This window comes from Tupaia chinensis, unplaced genomic scaffold (genome assembly GCF_000334495.1).
Source record: "Tupaia chinensis unplaced genomic scaffold, TupChi_1.0 Scaffold000007_1, whole genome shotgun sequence".
NCBI lineage: Eukaryota > Metazoa > Chordata > Mammalia > Scandentia > Tupaiidae > Tupaia > Tupaia belangeri.
Window position 1 is genome coordinate 3,578,390 of NW_006159436.1, and position 19,801 is coordinate 3,598,190.

General features: G+C 39.9%; 1 protein-coding gene across 1 annotated transcript in view; it reads right to left on the reverse strand.

Moving 5' to 3' along the window:
* Positions 1-19,801, reverse strand: part of LOC102468349 (BDNF/NT-3 growth factors receptor) — a 217,040-nt gene that overhangs the window by 168,199 nt on the left and 29,040 nt on the right. The window contains exon 2 of the mRNA XM_014591523.2: positions 17,225-17,413. Coding sequence (XP_014447009.1) covers positions 17,225-17,413 — 189 coding nt within the window. The remainder of the gene's footprint in view (positions 1-17,224; positions 17,414-19,801) is intronic.

A 19,801-nucleotide genomic window follows, 5' to 3' on the forward strand; every position in this document is an offset into this window, starting at 1 on the left:
GCTGAAAGTCCCTGCTGCTCTTACTATTCAGAGATTAGCTTTATTTCATCTCATTGGGAACATTTCCATACTGGCAAATGGATCTAGGTACATGCAAAAACACACACACATACCCCCACCCCAGGGGAAGCACAGGCCTCAGCAAATTCTCTCTTTGGAAATATTTCAAAACCCTCTTCTCTGAAATCCCATTCTAATTAATCTCTCCAAGCCACTCTGTGTTCCTACCCAACCCCAAAATGCTAGCCAAGTTCTGCAGCTTTGTGTTGATACATACGTGGGGATTCAAGGCACTTGGAAATCTCTACTGAACAATATTTTGATTGTATTATTATTTGTCACAATGGACTTTGAACTGCAATTGAATAATTCATACTCCAAACTCTGGTCTTTTCTAAGTTATCGAGATAATTAAGAGTGCAAACATTGAGTCAGAGAACAATTATTCATTTTGATTAACCTCACCATTCAAACTCATCTGCACTTACCAAACCCAATAAAGTATTATTATGTGATGTTTTGGAATAACATGTATTATTCTACCTATTAAAAGACTAATAAGATGGGCCTGCTCTGAAGAGCAGTGGTTAAGCATGTGTAGAAGAAGCTGGTTCCCATGTGTCCAACCCAGGTTTGACCCCTAGTGTCTGTGGCTTGATAAACATGCCTGGCACGTGTATGTATGCCCAGGATTCTAGAGAGGGAGAATTAGAGGAAAAAGAATTACGGCAGGACCCAGCTCTCTCTTTCTTTGATGTGCATGTGCCCTCTGGCATTAAAAACAAAGTTTAATATGAAGTATTGTTCACATACAAATCTGTATAAGTGTAAGTGCCTGTCACAGGTGGTTACTCAAAGGCACCAGCTCCTGGTGTCCTCCGTGTTTCAGAAGCTCCGAAATACATTCATAGAACAAAACCATTTATCAATGCCAACTCTTCTTTTTAAAAAGACTCCCTAAAGGCTAAAGAGCTATAAAAATGTTCAGGTCTTTCAATTAGCCAGTTTGAAAACATGAACCTTTGCACAGAAAACGAAAAAAAAAAAAAAAAAGAGATGTAGGGGTTGAGCCAGAGAAGTACCTGTCTGAGATGCTCACAAGATTGGTTCCCTGCAGGATGGCGATGAAAAGGTGTTATTGGCAACTGTGTTCTCCTGTTCTCCCTGAAAAAAGGTGACCTGGGCAAATGCTGCGTGTGCTCAACCTTCATGGTATTACCTAAGAAAATCCAGTAGACTCAGTGGGCATCTTCACATGCTACTGAAAACACTTGGCACCTTTTGAACTCTGTCTTTGAACAGGTGGACATGTCTCACCTAGGAAGTACCATGTGCTCATCTCAGAGGGGTGAAGTCACTCAGGAAAGCATCTAGGGTATAAGATTGCTTTCTACGATTTTCTAAAGTAAAACAAAAAGGTAAACTTTACACACGGGTTGGCACAAAATAAAAAGTAGAATTTTACATGATTTTTATTCATAGAAAATCAAAATAAAAGCTATTGTTCATGATTTTTTAGCATGTCTAGTAAAGACGCTACTGAGAGAGGACATGCTCCTGCCCCAGTGAGTCTGGGTCACCCTCTGCACACCACGGGCCAGGATCTGCCTACTGACTGGTTCCTTTTCCTGTAATACTCTCCACCTGGGGCCGGGACATTCCCCATCTTCATGTTTAAAGGTTAACATGCTTCACCATACCTTGATAAACTCACAGCAGCACTGCGATGCCTCTTAAAGAATTAGGAAGTTGCTAGGTACTCATTTTAGAGAAAAACATTAGACTAAAAAGAGCCTTGATCCCTAAGAGGCAGAAGTGAGCCCAAATGAAACTCTCCCATGTGTTGGTGTTATTCTTTCCCTTCCTAACCGACCTGAGCCTCAGTTTTCTCATCTGTAAAACAGAACAATAGCATCTATCCTATAGTATCAATAGGACTATGTTTCTTAAATATGAAAATACAATCCATGGGGGTCAGCAGATGGCATGGTGGTTAAGGCACTGGACTTCCACATGGCTGAGTGTGGTTCAAGTCCTACAACTGACATCTTAAAATTCATGCCTGATGTGTGTGCATGCAGGTCTAGAATCCCAAAAGGAGAATGGAGGAGAAGGGATTGTGGCATGGCCATTTCTCATTTTCCCTCTCACTGTCTCTCTCTGTCTCTCTCAGGCAAGTGCTCATGATCCATGGAAAAAAACTTAAAAAAGAGAGATTAAAAAAAAAGAAAAGAAAAGAAAATACAGTCCATGGAGTCTGGTGCATAAAATACAGTAGACATGAGTTATTTAAAAATAAAGAGTACAAACATTAGAAAAAGGGCTCATGGTATTAAGGAACATGCTAAGTTAAAGTGGAGCATTTTAAATGTCAAAATTGTATCTTTAATCTATCCAATGCAATACTAAATTTCCAAATGTGGGAGGACAAATCAGTATCTATTAAATGTTTTAAAGAATTGAAAAGTTTATTTCCAGTTTTTTTCTTCTAGATTATTTCTCATGCTTACTGAGATCCCCGGACCCTCCTGTCCTTTGCAAAAAAAAGTCTATGTTTTTTATCTTTTTTCTTTCTTTCTTTTTTTAATGCTGGCAGTCTTATTCATTTCCTCACTCTGGAGACTCACGTATGCTCATCTCTCAGATATTTCGGAAGATAGCCAGGGTGGTTAACGCTGGACAAGCTGAAGTTGGCTGAGCAAAAGAGAGTCAGGTGTCTCCAGGGCAGATGGTAGGGGGAGGGGTGGTGAGGAAGGACAAGTAGGCCAGGAATGCAGGAAGGAAGAGGCAAACTGATAGACAATCAGCCCAGCAGTACATGTATACAAAACTGAGCCTTGCAAAGGCCAGAGGTTTACACAAGATCCAACCAGAAGGAGCCCTGAACCCAGGATCAGCTACAGTGCAGGAGGGGTTCTTCCTTTGTGCACAAAATTTAAGGGTGCACCGAAAATGCTATTATTGAGATCAATGATAGTTTAATGCAATACTCTGAGAAATAAAGGTAAGTGCAAATATCTATGATGATAATATTTTAGAATTTTAAAGAAAGTCAAGATTTGACCCTAAACTTACCATATTCACCTTGTCTCTCCCTGATCTGAGCCTTATCGGGATTATACTATTTTTATTTAAATTTTTGATATTTTCTTCACAGACTTTTTTTTTACATGCACTTTTTATCTTTTAAAATATTGCATAAAAGTAAGATTTTTCTTGAGAGCTGAGGTTTGGGGGTGTCCCTTTTTCACCTCCCCTGAATGCTGGTCTTGAGCCCAGAGGAGCTTCCTGAGAGCAAGTCGGGACCAACAAGAATGACTTCTAGGGGGCTATTTTCAGTGCTTTGAGGAATCCCAACACTGAATCATATTCTTAAACCTATGCAAAAATAAGTATTAGATGACAAAAGCAGGCAACAGAGACCACGGGTCTGACACTCTTGTCTTTATTGGTATATGGGTTTGGCTCTGAATGATCAACTACATCACAAATTCCAGTACAACAGATCTCATTTTGATGAACATGTCTATGTGATAAAGAATTCCAAACTCCATCATCACTCAAACATATGTGTGGATCAGCCCCAGAGTTGCTAAACATAGGGAGATTGCAAGTCATGTTTTAGAGCCACCCTTTTATATTAAATATGAGACATGGAAATAAAGTGAAGCAATATTCAGCAATGCAAAGAGCCTCTTTCCTGTCCCACCCCAGCTGAGCACAGTGCAGCACCAGAGGATTGACCTGCTGAAACCAGGGCTACAAAGTAGCAAGTGGCCAGGCAGCATGAGGCTCCTTGGTCCTAGTGGGGATGCAGAGAGATCTGTCAGAGAGGATCACGGTAACACCCAAGTTCAGTGCCCATTAGCAGGAGGGTCTTCTTGAGGAACCTCAATCCATACCCACCCACTCACATTGCCCTTTCTCTAAAAGTGGGCAAACTGTGTGGAGACCATGTGAACTAATCCCAACCCAGTAACCCCCTCCCATAACCCTGCCCCTACACTGACAGGATAGGGATCTTAAATAATAGGGATCTTTTCAAAGAGAACAAAAGAGGGCACTGGGATGTTAATGCCGTGGACTCTGTCAATATATCAACCATTAGATTCAAATCTAACTGAGATCCATTTTAATTAAAAATTTGAGATGTAATATGAAGGAAGTGGCAGAGAATACACAAGCCCAGAGAAGGAGTGTGATTCAAGAAGAGAATAATAATCTTATTTCCTTTGCTTCTGGACCATTGTCTCCCTCCCACAGGTCAGGAGTTCAGAAATCTAAGGCGTAGTTACTCATCACTAATATCTTACAAATAAAATGAATTCTCTTTTCAAAACCAGTGTTGATGACAGTCTAGATAGGGTTCAATGAAACCAAAAACCTTACATGTAAATAGAGGAATTTTACCATCAGCTCAGAACAAAGGCTCTTGGGCTGGCCTTATATAGTAGCCTAGTGGTGAAGGAAGCCTGGATCCCACATTGCTGACTATCATTTGAATCCTAGCTCTGGGAGTTTGAAAAACACATGGGGTGCATGTGCATGCATGCCCAGACTCCAGACAGGATAGAGAAATGGAGGAGAAAGGATTGTGTCATAATTACATCCCATTGAAGAGTGCTTTCTCAGGACTGGCAGGTTGGTGTAGTGTTTGGGGTGCTAGACTCCCACATGGCTGACCACGGTTCTGGTCCCGGACCCGGCAGCTTGCTTTCTCACTTTGTCCTTCTCTCTCTCTCTGTGTCTCTTTGGTCAAACAAAAAAATAATGACAGAATTAAATAAAGAAATATTTTTTTTAAAAAGAGAGTGCTTTCTCTTTCTCCCTTTACTTTCTGTCTCTGGTAAGCATAGTCAACATGCCCTCTGGCAGTTAGAAAATGAAAATCAACGAATCAGATTTTTTTTTAAAATATGCTTTTAAGAGGAGAAACACCCTACAAATATATCCTCTGATTGCATTTAAGAAAGGGAAAGCAGCCTTCTCAGTAAGTCTTACAGAGCTGTATATGTGCACAGTTGCTTCTGTAGACATCAGGAAATGGCATTAAAGGAGTTAAGGACTAGGAAGAAATGTGATCATAAGCCTTATAGTTCCTCAACTTTAATACACAGAGAAAAGGAGGAAAGATGGACAAACAAATTTATACTAATGAAAGTAAATCCAGTATAGAGAAAATGAAAAACCAGTTTCTTCAGCTGGCCGAGGTACTCTAGTGGTAGAAGGTAAGAACATGAGTTTTGTCCCTGCATAAACAGCAAAGGAATGAAAGCCAACTTGCTTGTAAAAGTAAACACTTTGGGAGCAAGAAGTTGGGGGACTACATACTGAGCATGAAAGCATAAATGGATCTGAAAATTCATTATTTGTGAAGGGAAACAGTTCGGGAAACAGTTTAGGTGGCTTCTTATGGTGCTATCTCTGCTTATTTTACAAGCAGATGTATCATGTCATCTCTCTAGGAAAGCCATGGCCTAAACCAAGACTAGCTATTTTGATATAATTATGTTGTATAGGGCTTATCCTGTCCTCTATTTCAACCACTTTATTAGAATATTAGGAATATAGCACTCAGTCTAAATGCCATCATTATCTAATGATCAGCTTAGATTGCACTTCAATGCACCTAGAAGGTCAACAGCATGGATAAATAAATGTTCTAAATAGTAGCAAGAGAATAAAATGAATTTTGATGTCCACCCATATACAGCAACTGATAAGAATAATACAGTACATACAGTGATGGATAAGAATAACCTAGAAACCAGGCCTACATTCTTATTTTCTTTCTTGGCTTCCCCTTGTTTTGGGGTCATAATCACATAGGTCTAACCTCCTACACATTATAGTTATCCATTTCTTCTGAAATCAGCTTTAGAATCTGTCAACCTTAATGTGCAAAATACCAACATTGATGCATTACTGTGCTTTATACTGTTGATAGAGGTCCCCTTGTCAGAGCCAAAACCAGTGTTGATGACAGTCTAGATAGGGTTCAATGAAACCAAAAACCTTACCTGTAAATAGAGGAATTTTACCATCAGCTCAGAACAAAGGCTCTTGGGCTGGCCTTATATAGTAGCCTAGTGGTGAAGGAAGCCTGGATCCCACATTGCTGACTATCATTTGAATCCTAGCTCTGGGAGTTTGAAAAACACATGGGGTGCATGTGCATGCATGCCCAGACTCCAGACAGGATAGAGAAATGGAGGAGAAAGGATTGTGTCATAATTACATCCCATTGAAGAGTGCTTTCTCAGGACTGGCAGGCTGGTGTAGTGTTTGGGGGGCTAGACTCCCACATGGCTGACCACGGTTCTGGTCCCGGACCCGGCAGCTTGCTTTCTCACTTTGTCCTTCTCTCTCTCTCTGTGTCTCTTTGGTCAAACAAAAAAATAATGACAAAATTAAATAAAGAAATATTTTTTTAAAAAAAGAGAGTGCTTTCTCTTTCTCCCTTTACTTTCTGTCTCTGGTAAGCATAGTCAACATGCCCTCTGGCAGTTAGAAAATGAAAATCAACGAATCAGATTTTTTTTTAAAATATGCTTTTAAGAGGAGAAACACCCTACAAATATATCCTCTGATTGCATTTAAGAAAGGGAAAGCAGCCTTCTCAGTAAGTCTTACAGAGCTGTATATGTGCACAGTTGCTTCTGTAGACATCAGGAAATGGCATTAAAGGAGTTAAGGACTAGGAAGAAATGTGATCATAAGCCTTATAGTTCCTCAACTTTAATACACAGAGAAAAGGAGGAAAGATGGACAAACAAATTTATACTAATGAAAGTAAATCCAGTATAGAGAAAATGAAAAACCAGTTTCTTCAGCTGGCCGAGGTACTCTAGTGGTAGAAGGTAAGAACATGAGTTTTGTCCCTGCATAAACAGCAAAGGAATGAAAGCCAACTTGCTTGTAAAAGTAAACACTTTGGGAGCAAGAAGTTGGGGGACTACATACTGAGCATGAAAGCATAAATGGATCTGAAAATTCATTATTTGTGAAGGGAAACAGTTCAGGTGGCTTCTTATGGTGCTATCTCTGCTTATTTTACAAGCAGATGTATCATGTCATCTCTCTAGGAAAGCCATGGCCTAAACCAAGACTAGCTATTTTGATATAATTATGTTGTATAGGGCTTATCCTGTCCTCTATTTCAACCACTTTATTAGAATATTAGGAATATAGCACTCAGTCTAAATGCCATCATTATCTAATGATCAGCTTAGATTGCACTTCAATGCACCTAGAAGGTCAACAGCATGGATAAATAAATGTTCTAAATAGTAGCAAGAGAATAAAATGAATTTTGATGTCCACCCATATACAGCAACTGATAAGAATAATACAGTACATACAGTGATGGATAAGAATAACCTAGAAACCAGGCCTACATTCTTATTTTCTTTCTTGGCTTCCCCTTGTTTTGGGGTCATAATCACATAGGTCTAACCTCCTACACATTATAGTTATCCATTTCTTCTGAAATCAGCTTTAGAATCTGTCAACCTTAATGTGCAAAATACCAACACTGATGCATTACTGTGCTTTATACTGTTGATAGAGGTCCCCTTGTCAGAGCCCCAGGCTGGGCCTAAATGCCAGAGACATTAAAAAAGGAAGGCTTTTACAACGATAGACCTGGGAGCTCTGGGCAGCTAGCTCCTTCAAGCTTACATAGGGTTGAGTGGCCAAAGGGAGACTCCAGCTCATCAGAGGTCCTTGTGCAGCCCAGGGATGCCGAATGGAAGAACAGTCATTCCTAAATATTGGGGAATGTATTAGACATAACCAGCCTGCCCCTTAAAGATCCAGCACACCCAGCACCCCAAAAGGAGCCAGGTATGGGGAAAAACTGGGAGACTCTGGAACCAGAAGATATTAGAACGGTTACGTCTCTGGACTCCCACATGAGCAACTGTGGTTTGAGTCCAGGACCCAGCAGCTTTAAACTCATACTGGGCGCATATGCATGTGTGTACAAAATCCCAAGAGGAGAGTGGAGGAGAAGAGATTGCAGAATGACCATCCCCCTGGGGGATGATTTCTCACTTTCTGTCTTTCTCTGTTTATCCAGTGAGCACACGTGCCCTATAGCAAAAATTTCTGAAAAAAAAATAGAATGTAAGAAAGAAAGAATAAAGAGAGGGAAAGAAAGAAAAAGAAAGAAAGAGGAAGAAAGAAAAAGAAAAAGAAAAACTGGGAGACTAAAGTGACCATCAGCTTCAGTTAATAAGAAACTACGATTGGAGTTTAGAGGGTTGGCTCGAAACAAGAACTCTCAGCCTGTCTTGTAAGAACAAGAGAGCCTCTAACTTCTTTCTAGACCACAACACAGACCTCAGCTTCTCTGTGACCTTCACACAGATATGGTATCACACACATATCCAGTCACCCAGCTCTGCTTTAACCCCTGTGTACCATTAAACAAATATGAAATTTAAAATGAGGAGTTTTACCCATAGTACAATTCCTATGGACTTCCTACACAACTCACAAAGGTGAACTATTACTATGAAATACAAATAAAGCCCAGTATGAATAAAGGCAAGGGCACAAACAGTAGGACTTTAAATCACAAGAGATTAAACAGATGTTCATGGGACCAGCAGATGGTGTAATGGTTAGGTCACTGAACTCCCACATGGTTGACCGTGGTTTGAGTCCCAGACCTGATAGTTTGAAACTTATGCTGGGCACATCTACATGCATCCCCAAAATCCCAAAAGGAGAATGGAGGAGAAGGGATTGCAGCATGGCTGTCCCCTCTGGGGGATGATTTCTCACTTTCTCTTTGTCTCTACGGTGAGTGAATGCACCCTATGGTAAAAATTTCTCTTTTAAAAAAAGATCTTCACAAGACTGAAAAGATGTATGTCCAAGTAGTATTATTAGTGGTCTCTCTAACTTGAAATTACAGATGATTTTTCTCTCTTTATTTATGACGTGTTCTAATACGTGTGCCTGCACACAAGAGAAAGAGAGAGAGAGAAACCATCACAGTCTGGTCATGCCACCAACCCCTTCCTCCATCCTGCAGTCCATCAGATCCGGGCACTTGCATGCATGCCTAGTGTGTTTCAGGCCGTCTGGGCTGGGGGTTTGAATCATGCTCAACCAAATGAAATCTGACTTCTCCCAAGCAGTACACTGCTTCTGTGTCATGGAGCCAGCCCCTACAGGGAAATTTTACTTTGGTCTTTGTTTCTTATGCTTTCCAAATTTTCTACTATAACCTATATTATTTATTATTATCTTAAAATATCTCATTTCAGGCACTTACTTTCAAATATCTCATTTACAATGACCAACCAATGTGGTTTGTGGACCATCCTGCTTTTAAAAATAAAAGTTTCACATCCCAGAAACTGCCTCAGTCTTGAGAAAATCAAGATGATGGTTCCCCTAATCCTAACACTTCCTTTTCCTTTTAGACACATATACTGTCTTCTACTTTTCCCCTCCATGCAGGAAGCCAGGCATTCATGTCACTCAGCTGAAACACACAGTGTTCTCTCAGCTAAAGGAGGCATACCCAGGGCTTGCCTCAGTGATAATGCAACTGGATTCACATGGGAGAGGTCCTGGGCTCAAGTCCTAGGACCTCCCTGAGCATGCCAGGCATGCACAAGTGTTCCCCGGGACCCTTGCCAGCTGAGACTGGGGGCAATCGCCAAGTGAAAACCCTTCTCACACACATGGAAGAAATTAATTAACCAATTAAAAATAAAAATAAATAAAGGAGCCAGATCAAAACACAGGGAAGAACGGATTGCTCCTCCTTGGGTTACTATCTTGTGTCAGTCCAACTTAGAGACTGAGCCCAGTGGGCAAGATTGCCTTGTATGTGGTGGCCAGGTTGAACTAAGAAATAGTTCTCTCCCTGATTCTTCCTCTCCCATGATCTAGAACAAATCCTCCTTACCTGACTTTCAAAAGAAGGAATAATGACCAAGAAAAATAAAACCAAAGCAAGCAAACACTACCATATCCGCAGTGAACTACACAGCAGCACTACTGGACCTCAGAACAGAAAGCTGGCAGGATGATAAATATGAGAAGGAGCCCAAAGGTGGGGAGTTCCCCTCTCAGGCTGCCAGAATCTGACGGAAAATCTACATGTCACAGGGGAAAAACATACATTTTGTTATAATAGCTGCCATAAAGAATTGACCATCCCATCCATAATAACTGCAATTATGTCATCTCCCCTTCGCTACAGGGAGCACTAGTTTGTGCAAAGCATCTGGGTTGCAGGAACTTCTTAGCAACATTGGAGGCTGCTCTGTGTTTGTGTTTGCTGAGCTGGTGCAGCTCCACAATCTGCTGGCACATGCAAGAATGACCCACCCCAAGCCAAAATGGGGGTTCCACTGGGTTAGTTTCTCCCTGTTATTGAATCTCTACCCTACAATCCAGTGGGGCCTTGGGAAATACTCAGAACAGGTGCATTAGAATCCTCCACCTACTGGGACACTTCTAATAGATTCCTAATGATGTAGTGAAACTGGACCAAAATGTCTGATGTGTGTGGGACGCACAATGCCATCTTGGTTGGCTGATGCTGTGGGAGGAAACAGTCTTCAGAATATCACTGTGAATATCTCCCTGACCTAAATCCATTATCAGTTCTTCCTTTTCAGCCATCACATGTTTTCTCCAGGAGAACTAGCTATTGAGTGGCATTTCTTATCTGATAACAGGAGTATCACCCAGTGGTCAAACACTATTAACAAGATTTTACATAGTTGAGAATGTGCCTGAAATTGGTTTGCTGATGTATCTTCATCTCAGCAGGGTTTATAACATGGCTTTCACTTTAAATGTAATCATGCAGCATGTATTCATTTCCTTTCTTCTAGGAATTCAAGTTGCTTTTTAAAGCATTATTTGAGAACTTCTAACCATCTTCTTTGGAGTCGAAAGGGAATATAATATCAAATTGTTGTAGCTAGCGAAGGGGTGCTATGGCACCAAGAAGGAGATAGAATTGTGTAGGGACCTAGAGAATGCCAGCAATGAGCCATGAGGGCTTCTGTGGGACCAAATTGTCCACTGGCTATGCCATAAATGCAGCAGTCTGTCGAGATTCTTCTGAAAGAACTACATTCTCTCTGCCCTGACACTCATGCTGGACAGAATGGAGTTAAATTATTTTTAAAGCACAGGCCATAACCTTCGAAGGCATACAAACGGTTCTCAAAACAGTTATTAGATCAATTAAATGCTTAAAATAAAATATATGTTTGAAAGGCAAATTGCATAGGCAAAAGATGGGAGGAAGTGCTAAAGCAATTGTTTCTACCTGTTCTTAAATCCTATCCCCAACCATCACAATGGACAATAGTCATATAACTGCACTCAAGTTTAAAGAGAACTGCAAGAAACTCTCGGGACCTTCATTCTTTAATCTAATGAGCTCCTGAGGTACGGTATGTAATTCAGAGTTTTTGCTCATATGCACTCAAGGTAATGTTGCGAAATTCTCCATTTCTCCGAAAAATATCCCATCTCTTATTGGTAAGACAATGAAATGGATATGGCAGTTAAGGGGAGCAGGAAAAGTCCCCTTATGTTATTTTCAACTACTGTTAAAACATTTCCTCCCTTGGTGACGTCTTATTTCCTTAGTCCTAGCTGGTCTGTGAATCTGTGCTTATCTACAAAACTGCCTAATAAGTATGTGACCAATGAGAAAACACACACACATACACACAAACACATACACACATAAACTATAGTACTGGGAGAAGTATGGCATATTAAAGAAATCAATAAATATCCATTTCATTGGGAATGGAATCCAAGTGGGAAAAAAAAAAAAAGAATTCTTTGTCTGCATTTGAGTGGGGGGTTACTAGCCCTAGGTATGCAGAAAGGACAAGCTCTGCAAGGATAAACACATACGGGTACATATTCAGAGAGAACTCTAATTTAATTTAGGCCCAAGGCTAGGATCCTAACTAGTTTACAAGGCTGTTCGTTTTCAGGGATGACAGTAAGTCTATGTTGTTTGCTCCGGCAAGAGAAAATAGAACACTTTCCCACCCTTTGAGAGACCCCAAGAGTGATGATTCGGGGGGTTAACTGGTTAGTACATTTTCTTTTTTGTGTTTTGTTTTGTTTTGTTTCAGCTCAGAAGGTCTGTTTCCATTGTACCCTGTCAAACACTTTCTCAGCAGTCAGGAGAGGATAGCAACACAGCTGCCCTTGAGCCAAGTTTGTAAATCCTACTGGGAAACCACCCCATGCTGTCAGATGACATGGTTTTCAGGCACGTCTAAACAGACTAGTTGAATTAAAGACCAGCTCCAGACTTGATGTTGCTGAGCTCCTCAGCTCCATCTTGCCATCCTGATTGATCGAGGAGATGGATCTATAGTTAAAGTGGCATAGTACTTTGAGGGGTTAGTCATTAGAGCCCACTGCTTTGTCTTGGGAAGGTAACTTCTTGCTTGGCTAGGTTATGGAAGCTAAGGAGTGACGTCAAGATGTGGTCTGGCCAGAATGTGCAGATAACCATAGCACTCTTCTCCTCCATCGGGCATGGATTTAGCCTCCTTTAATTCCTGCAGTGACACAGGAGCCTCCAAATACCAAATTATTATCAGGCGGTCTTGGGGGAACCTCTGGGCCCTGCAATAAAGTAGACAGACTTTCTATTGGAAAGTGCTCAGGAGCAATTCAGCCCTGTTCAGATCGTGCTAATATCCTGCAAACTCTCTCTGGACTTGGTAAATGAACACCTCACCTAGCTCCTGATGGTAAGAAAAGTACATTGGAAGATATAATTTATTGTCATCCCTCACTTAAACAACCCTATGAATTATTTAAAGAAATCTGATTTGATCATGTTTGTTTATTTGCTGATTTGTTTTTTTTTTTTGGTAAAATATAGCTATGCAATAATTGAGGCTATATCATAGTGGACAAGCCACTTGTGAGCATCTGCTTTAAAATAAGGTGTTTCTGTTCATTGATATTTAATGTCTACTCAGAAGGACCTCAAACAGGTGGTAGATTATGGACCAAACTTTGACTGACACTCATGGATTCTTATTTTTCTTACCCAGTTTTAAATCTTGGAGAATTCATAGGACATAAATGCCTGTTCTGGCTGGACAATCTGGAGTATCTGGTATACCAAGCTCATGTTTCAGCACAGTCCTCACTAGCCCATATCATTTCATGATCCATCCTGCTTCTCACATTGGCCTTCCTGACCCCTGCAGGTAATTGGCACTTAACACCTTTGTTCTAATCTATCCTATCCTTGTGCTCATCATGTTGCATTTGATTATACAATAGGAATTCAAAATGTCCATGAAAAGTAGAATTAAAATCCAAGTTTATTTTGGTACAGAATATTTTTAAATTCACACACAGTCTTTCCATAACATACATTTTCCATGAAATTTTGAAGACTCTGGATGGTAATATAACTAGTAGCCTTCCCAAGGAGACTCCCCAAGAACAGGGAACAAGCCATCATTATCACCAAATGTCTGTTTCCTAGGATTTCTTGGAGTATTATAGATTATCAGTAAATATCTGATGAGTTCAATTTCACTAAATTAGATTCTCACAACTCAGTGAAAATAGATGAGGATTACTCTTTGCGAGTTCACACATATATTCTAAACCCAACAGCTTTGAATAGCATGTAGCTTTAGAAAAGAGAAGCAAATGTGCTAGTTAGTGGCCCAAAACTCTGACTGGTCCAGAAGGATGATGATGGTGCACTGTGTGCATGATATTTTACTTTAAGCAGATGGGAAAAATTCTAAACTTTCTCTGAGATCTTAATTCTTTTTTTAGAGGTAACTTATGCAACTTCTTGGAAAAACCCTTCTTTATAGATTCTTTAGAAGTTAGCTTGTAAAAAAGTATTTAATGGAAAGGCCAGCCGGTGGCATGATGGGTAAGGTGGCTGGATCCCACATGGCCAACTGTGTGGTTTGAGTCCCAGACACAGCATGACAGCTTGAAAAACATGCTGGGTGTGTATGTGTGCATGCTCAAAATCCCAGGAAGAGAATGGAAGAGAAAGGATTGCAGCATGACCATGTCCTGTTGGGGTGCTTTCTCACTTTTTTTCCCTCTCTCTCTGTCTCTCTCCAGTGAGTACGCACCCTTTAGCAAATAAAAAAAGAAAAGAATGAGAATTGAAAGCTAAAGTCCTCAAGTTTCATGAGTCTATAGCAATACATCCTATCTTTTCCTTTTGAAATATTTTATTTTATGGTTTAGCTATGAAACATTTTAATTTCTGGATGATTGCAATTAGAATGTCCAAAGGAATTTTTTGTTAAAAGCTTATTTCTGATAAAAGTGTTATTTAAATCTGTTTTAATTGGTCACTATATTGTTGGAAAAATGTATAATAAACTACTAGGTAGGTAAGTTTGCTAGGAATAAAGCTAGTAAAAAAGACTTTGAATCATTGTTATTTTCCAGCAATTAATATTTCAGCAATATAGAGCCACATCTAGTCAACATCTAGCCAACAGCAAAAGTGCATCATGTCCATGCTATGAAGGAATAATCCAACTGGTTAAATTTCTGTTCTCCAGGAGTTTACCATCTAATCTAGACTAGACTACAGATGCACAGTAGTGGTCATACTTGCTACTTAGCAGAAGGCAAACGAAGCATTGAAAATAAGAGAAAATAATTCTAGGATAAATAGTGAATTTAGGAAAGGATGAAAGAAAGGGCAGAACTAAATTTCTTCTTCATTCTCATTTCTTAAAAAAATGATTCATGGAACATGTCTAATTTTAAGTGTTCTTAAAATCATGAAAGAAAATATATGGCTTCATGCCTGGAAAAAAAAAAGAAAAGAAAATTTCTTCTGGTATAAGATGAGAAGTGACTGAGAACACTAAGCCAGGAAAGGACGGTGAAGGGCCCAGAGAGACTTTACAAGAAAGGAACAGCCAGATGGAGAATCAGTGGTTGGGAGCTTTGGGTAGAGGCCAGAAGCTGAGGGGAGGCTGCAGGTCTCCTCAACTCTCTTCCAATTCCTTCTATGTGGGGGAGGCACATACCGGCTGAGCCAAAAACCCAAGAATCTTCCCAAAATAACCAAAATGTCTAATCCAAAATCTGCAAAACACTGGGTACACATGTGCATGCCTTGATCCGGACTGGGAGAAATTGGGGGTGGATCACAGCATGAAAACCCTGTTGGGGTGCCTCTCTCTCTCTCGTTTTTCTTTCTCTCTCTCAGAAGAAGTAAATAAATAAATTTTGCGAAAATCTTTGCAAAAATCTCCACAGACTTTAGATTGAGGAAATAACCTTTGAAAACTTTTTAAAGGATTTCTAAGAAAGTAAACACATTCAGATAGAAGCACCGACTCAGCAGTCACTCCATTTGCTTTTTCCTGCTGGATCTCATTTATTATTTTGTTTGTTTGCTTTCTTGCTCGTTTGTTCATTTTCTGCTATTGGACTTGTTGGGTTGATGGTATCTACTTGACTATTCAGCTTTATCTTTCCTCCATCAACAAAGGAAAGCAAACTTTTTAAGGGCATGTCGATTTTAGTCAACCTCAATTATAAGACAGCCTCAGGCTAACTGCACTACATCATATAGCCTGCTACTGGTAATGACAGAGGTGTCAACAAACTCCATTCCTAGGGAGAACAATCAAAATGATGACAGAGTCTCCCATCACAGTACACTGCTTTGCCCTGTTACATATTTGTTAGGCAAACAGGGCATTTCAAGGGCTTTTGGAGGCTGCTTACCTCATCACAGTGACCATATCAGATTAATAATACTTTGATTTTTTGTGTTTGTGTTTTATATATTGTGGCCTTGATATATGTCAGCACTGCCTTATTTTTTTTTAAGAATTATTTATTTAGCTTTATTTATTTTAATTTGACCAAAGAGGAACAGAGAGAGTAAGAATAAGAGAGAGCGAGAGCAAGCCACCAGGTCCAGGACTCGAACCACGGTCGGCCATGTGGGAATCCAGTGCCCTTAACCACCAAGCCACCTGTCAGCTCCCAATTTTTAAATCATACCTTTTATTTCAAGGACCTCAATATTCTTCACACACATTGTTCTATGTTGTCATATCACACATTCAACTGAAACCTGTGGTGGGACCCATTCTCATGCATTAAAAACCAGTAATACCCTTCTTTCTAACTCTTAAATTCAACTTCAACCTTAAACATACCTTGGAATAAATTTGTATGAATAGGAGAAAATTACAGTTATTTTTCTGATATATAAGCAGACCTGATTCTCACTGCTAAACCATCTCCTGAGAGTTCTCCACAGAAAGCCAGTCTCCAAAGGCTAACCTTGTAATAGCCCTTCTTTACCTTCGAAATAGGGCTGAAAAAAAGTTTTGACGATAGAATAAGAAACTGCAGACAGACAGAAGATACCCATTCATCAGTATCAGGGAAACTCTAAGATCTGAGACACCTGATGTCCTAGGCCCTGTGGCTCCTAGGAGGGAAGGTCTGGAGTTCCCATGAGACATGCCTGTTTGCCCACTGTGGTTTTATCTGTTGTCACCCTGAAGGCTCTGCTCCATCTTTTATATTTGATCAGTTTCTCAGAAGACACCATAAGGGGATCTGAGAAAAAAATCCCAAACTTGACAACAGAGGCTAATGAGTTAATGTGGTCCTGAAAATTAAAAGTCAACGTACTTAACACGTAATCTGATGCAACATCTCCTTGCTACTGTGACCTCACAACAGGGTCTCATACTGGGAACAAAGACTGTACAAAACAACCCAAATCGATAACCACCTGCGTGCTATGTGCCTTCCTGACTACCTAGAACACAAGGTGTAATCACTTTCCATAAACTCAGTCTAAATTGCATCAGTTCATGTCATCTATGACTGAGGTATGTAAATTCTAATGATACTTCTGGTTTATGTCTCTATCTTTTTCACAAAAGGCATGGCTTGAGTCCAACGTCATGTTGACAAACGGCTTCGGAAGAGGGATCCCAAGAGAAGTCAGTATCTGCCTACAGTTCCCATCACAGCAGGAGACACACCCTGAGAATTCCATAAGCAACAGACTAAAGGCTCTATCTATTCTGTGGGCCCAAAGCCACAAGAATCCTCAGACATTTTACTACCCACCTTCTCCACTCCCCCACCTCCAGCCATCCTTGCAAACATTCCAGCTGATACAGCTAGCAGCAAATGGCCGATAATTATAAACAGCTGTACTTACATGTGTCTGGCTTGAGCTGACTGTTGGTGATGCCAAAATACTGAGGATTTTCAATGACAGGGATCTTGGTCATTCCAATAATGACAGCATCTGGGCCGCCCTCTGAAGAAGAAGGGGTATTACTCCCATTAGAGATGTGATGGAGTGGGCTGGCCGAGTCATCATCATTGCTGATAACTGAAGCTGGGCCTGGAAATAGAAAAAAAATACATATTTTCCTGTAATTTTTAATGGCTTTTTCGAGTTATAATCCACATTAAAATTCACCCATTTAAAGCATATAACTCAGTGGATTTCACGGGGTTCTGCAATAATCATTGTGACTAATTTTCGTCACCCCAATTAGCACTCACTCCCCATTCTCCTCACTGCAGCCCTAGGCATCCCTGACTACAATTTCCATCTCTATGGATCTGCCTGTTCTGGTATTTCCTTTGAATGGAACCATATAATATGTGATCTTTTGTAACTGATTTCTTTCACTTAACACTGTGTTTTCAAGGTTCATCTGTGTTGTAGCACGTGTCAGCACTTCCTTCCTGTGTATTTTGAATAATTCTCCATTATATGGATATACTGCTTTTTGTTCATCTATTCATCAGTTGATGGACATTTGGACTGTTCCAATTTTGGCTGTGATGAATGAAGTTACTAAGAACATTCACATACACGTCTCTGTGTGGACGCATGCTTTCATTTCTTTTGGGTGAAACCGCTGGGTCGTGTAGTAGCTCTACATTAAACATTTTGAGGAATTGCCAAACAGTCTTCCAAAGTGGTCGTAGCATTTTATACTCCCACCAGCTGTATATAACAGTTCTGATTTCCTCACTTCCTTCTCCTGTAATTCAATATACAGCTTTCCTCTCTGTTCTATGAATGTCTCTAGAACACTCTGTCATTGAAACTCTCAGCACAAGTCTAGGATATCTGTTTCACAAGGCACTGAAAATTAAACTAGGAGTTAAAAAAATCTGAGTTTCTTTTCTCCACTCATTGGACAAGTCACTTCCTTCTCCATACATCTATACTTATTTACACTTGCAAAATGCACAAAATAATATCTGCTTGTTATTTTGTAAGACTTGTATAAGACTAGTGATATGAAAATATACTGTAGGCACAGCCATAGTGATACAGAGGTAGAGTAATATTCTGCAATGCTGGCAGCCATAGAGAAGATCAGGGTTTTGTTCCCAGGTTGACAGGCAGGGACATGTGCTCTTGCCTATGATCCCGGCTGGTGGAGAAGTCTAGGGGGAAGATTACAGAATGAGACCCTATAGAAATGGCTTCTTTTTCTCTTTTTCTCTCTGTTTCTCTCTCTTATACAAGAGAGAAATAAAAGAAGGAAAGACATTTTTTAAATGTATTATAAATTTAAATGTGCTTCATGAATACAAATTACTACTAGGTGTTAGTAAATGAACTTTAACTGGCAGACTAGATTTATATTGGACTGTCGTATGACTCTGTCACTCTTATTACATATTCTGTAGTGCCTGCACCACTGCCTTTGTCTATAAAATACTTTAATGACAGTAATAGATCAATATCATGGCAAAGTTATCTGCTTTGCTTTTAGCTGTAATATTATTTATGGAGTCATTACTTGGATTCCTTTGTACTAAAGCAATAATCATAACATTTTTTTATGCAAGACTTACATTTTCTACCCCAAACTCTCAGAATATATATATATATATATGTGTGTGTGTGTGTGTGTGTGTGTGTGTGTATATATATATATATATATATATATATATACCCATACACACAGTGTTCTATATCACGTCTAAACAATCTATCCTTTGGCCACTAAACTCATACTGTTTGCAACCAAAAATAGATTCTCAAACATAAATATCTAAGTGAAAGCTTCAAACAATGAAGGCTACAGTGACTTGAAATAGGCACTCCATACAAGGAAGTAGACAAAATACCCTAGATATATCACATGTGTTTGTACAGTGCACTGACTGGGTGCAGGGTCCATGAAAGCAGACCATGGGCCATGACTACCACCATAATCCAAGAGAAAGATAGGAAGAGAAAGGATGTGGAGGAATGACAAGAGGGGGAGAAAAGGCAGAATCAAATACCTAGCCAAGGCAAATGCTTTCCTCAGGAGTGAAGAGTCTGAAGTGCTACTTCCTGTGAAAGATACTGCATCTCATCCAATCCCCTTCCCCAACACATTTCAGCACCTCCATCCACTCTCTACTTTTCCCCTCACACTTAACTCTTTCAATGAGAAACTCAGAGATTCTAAAGCCAAAGTCGTTTTGTCATACAGTTTTCAGTCTCCTGTGAAATATAATAATTTATTTTCCAACCTCCAAGATCCATTTTTCCCTCTCTTGGGGATTATCACAGTTTGCAGTGATAACAATTGGACATTCCCCAGCTAGCTGTGTCTTAAACAAACTATGCAGAAGGCAGCCAACTGCTATTATAGGTAATTTTTAAAGCATTCTCTCAAGGGAACATGCATTTAAGTTGTCTTTAATGATACACTCTGGCTTAATTCTGTGAACAAGTCCTCACATAACCAATTCAGAAGCCACAGAACACTCA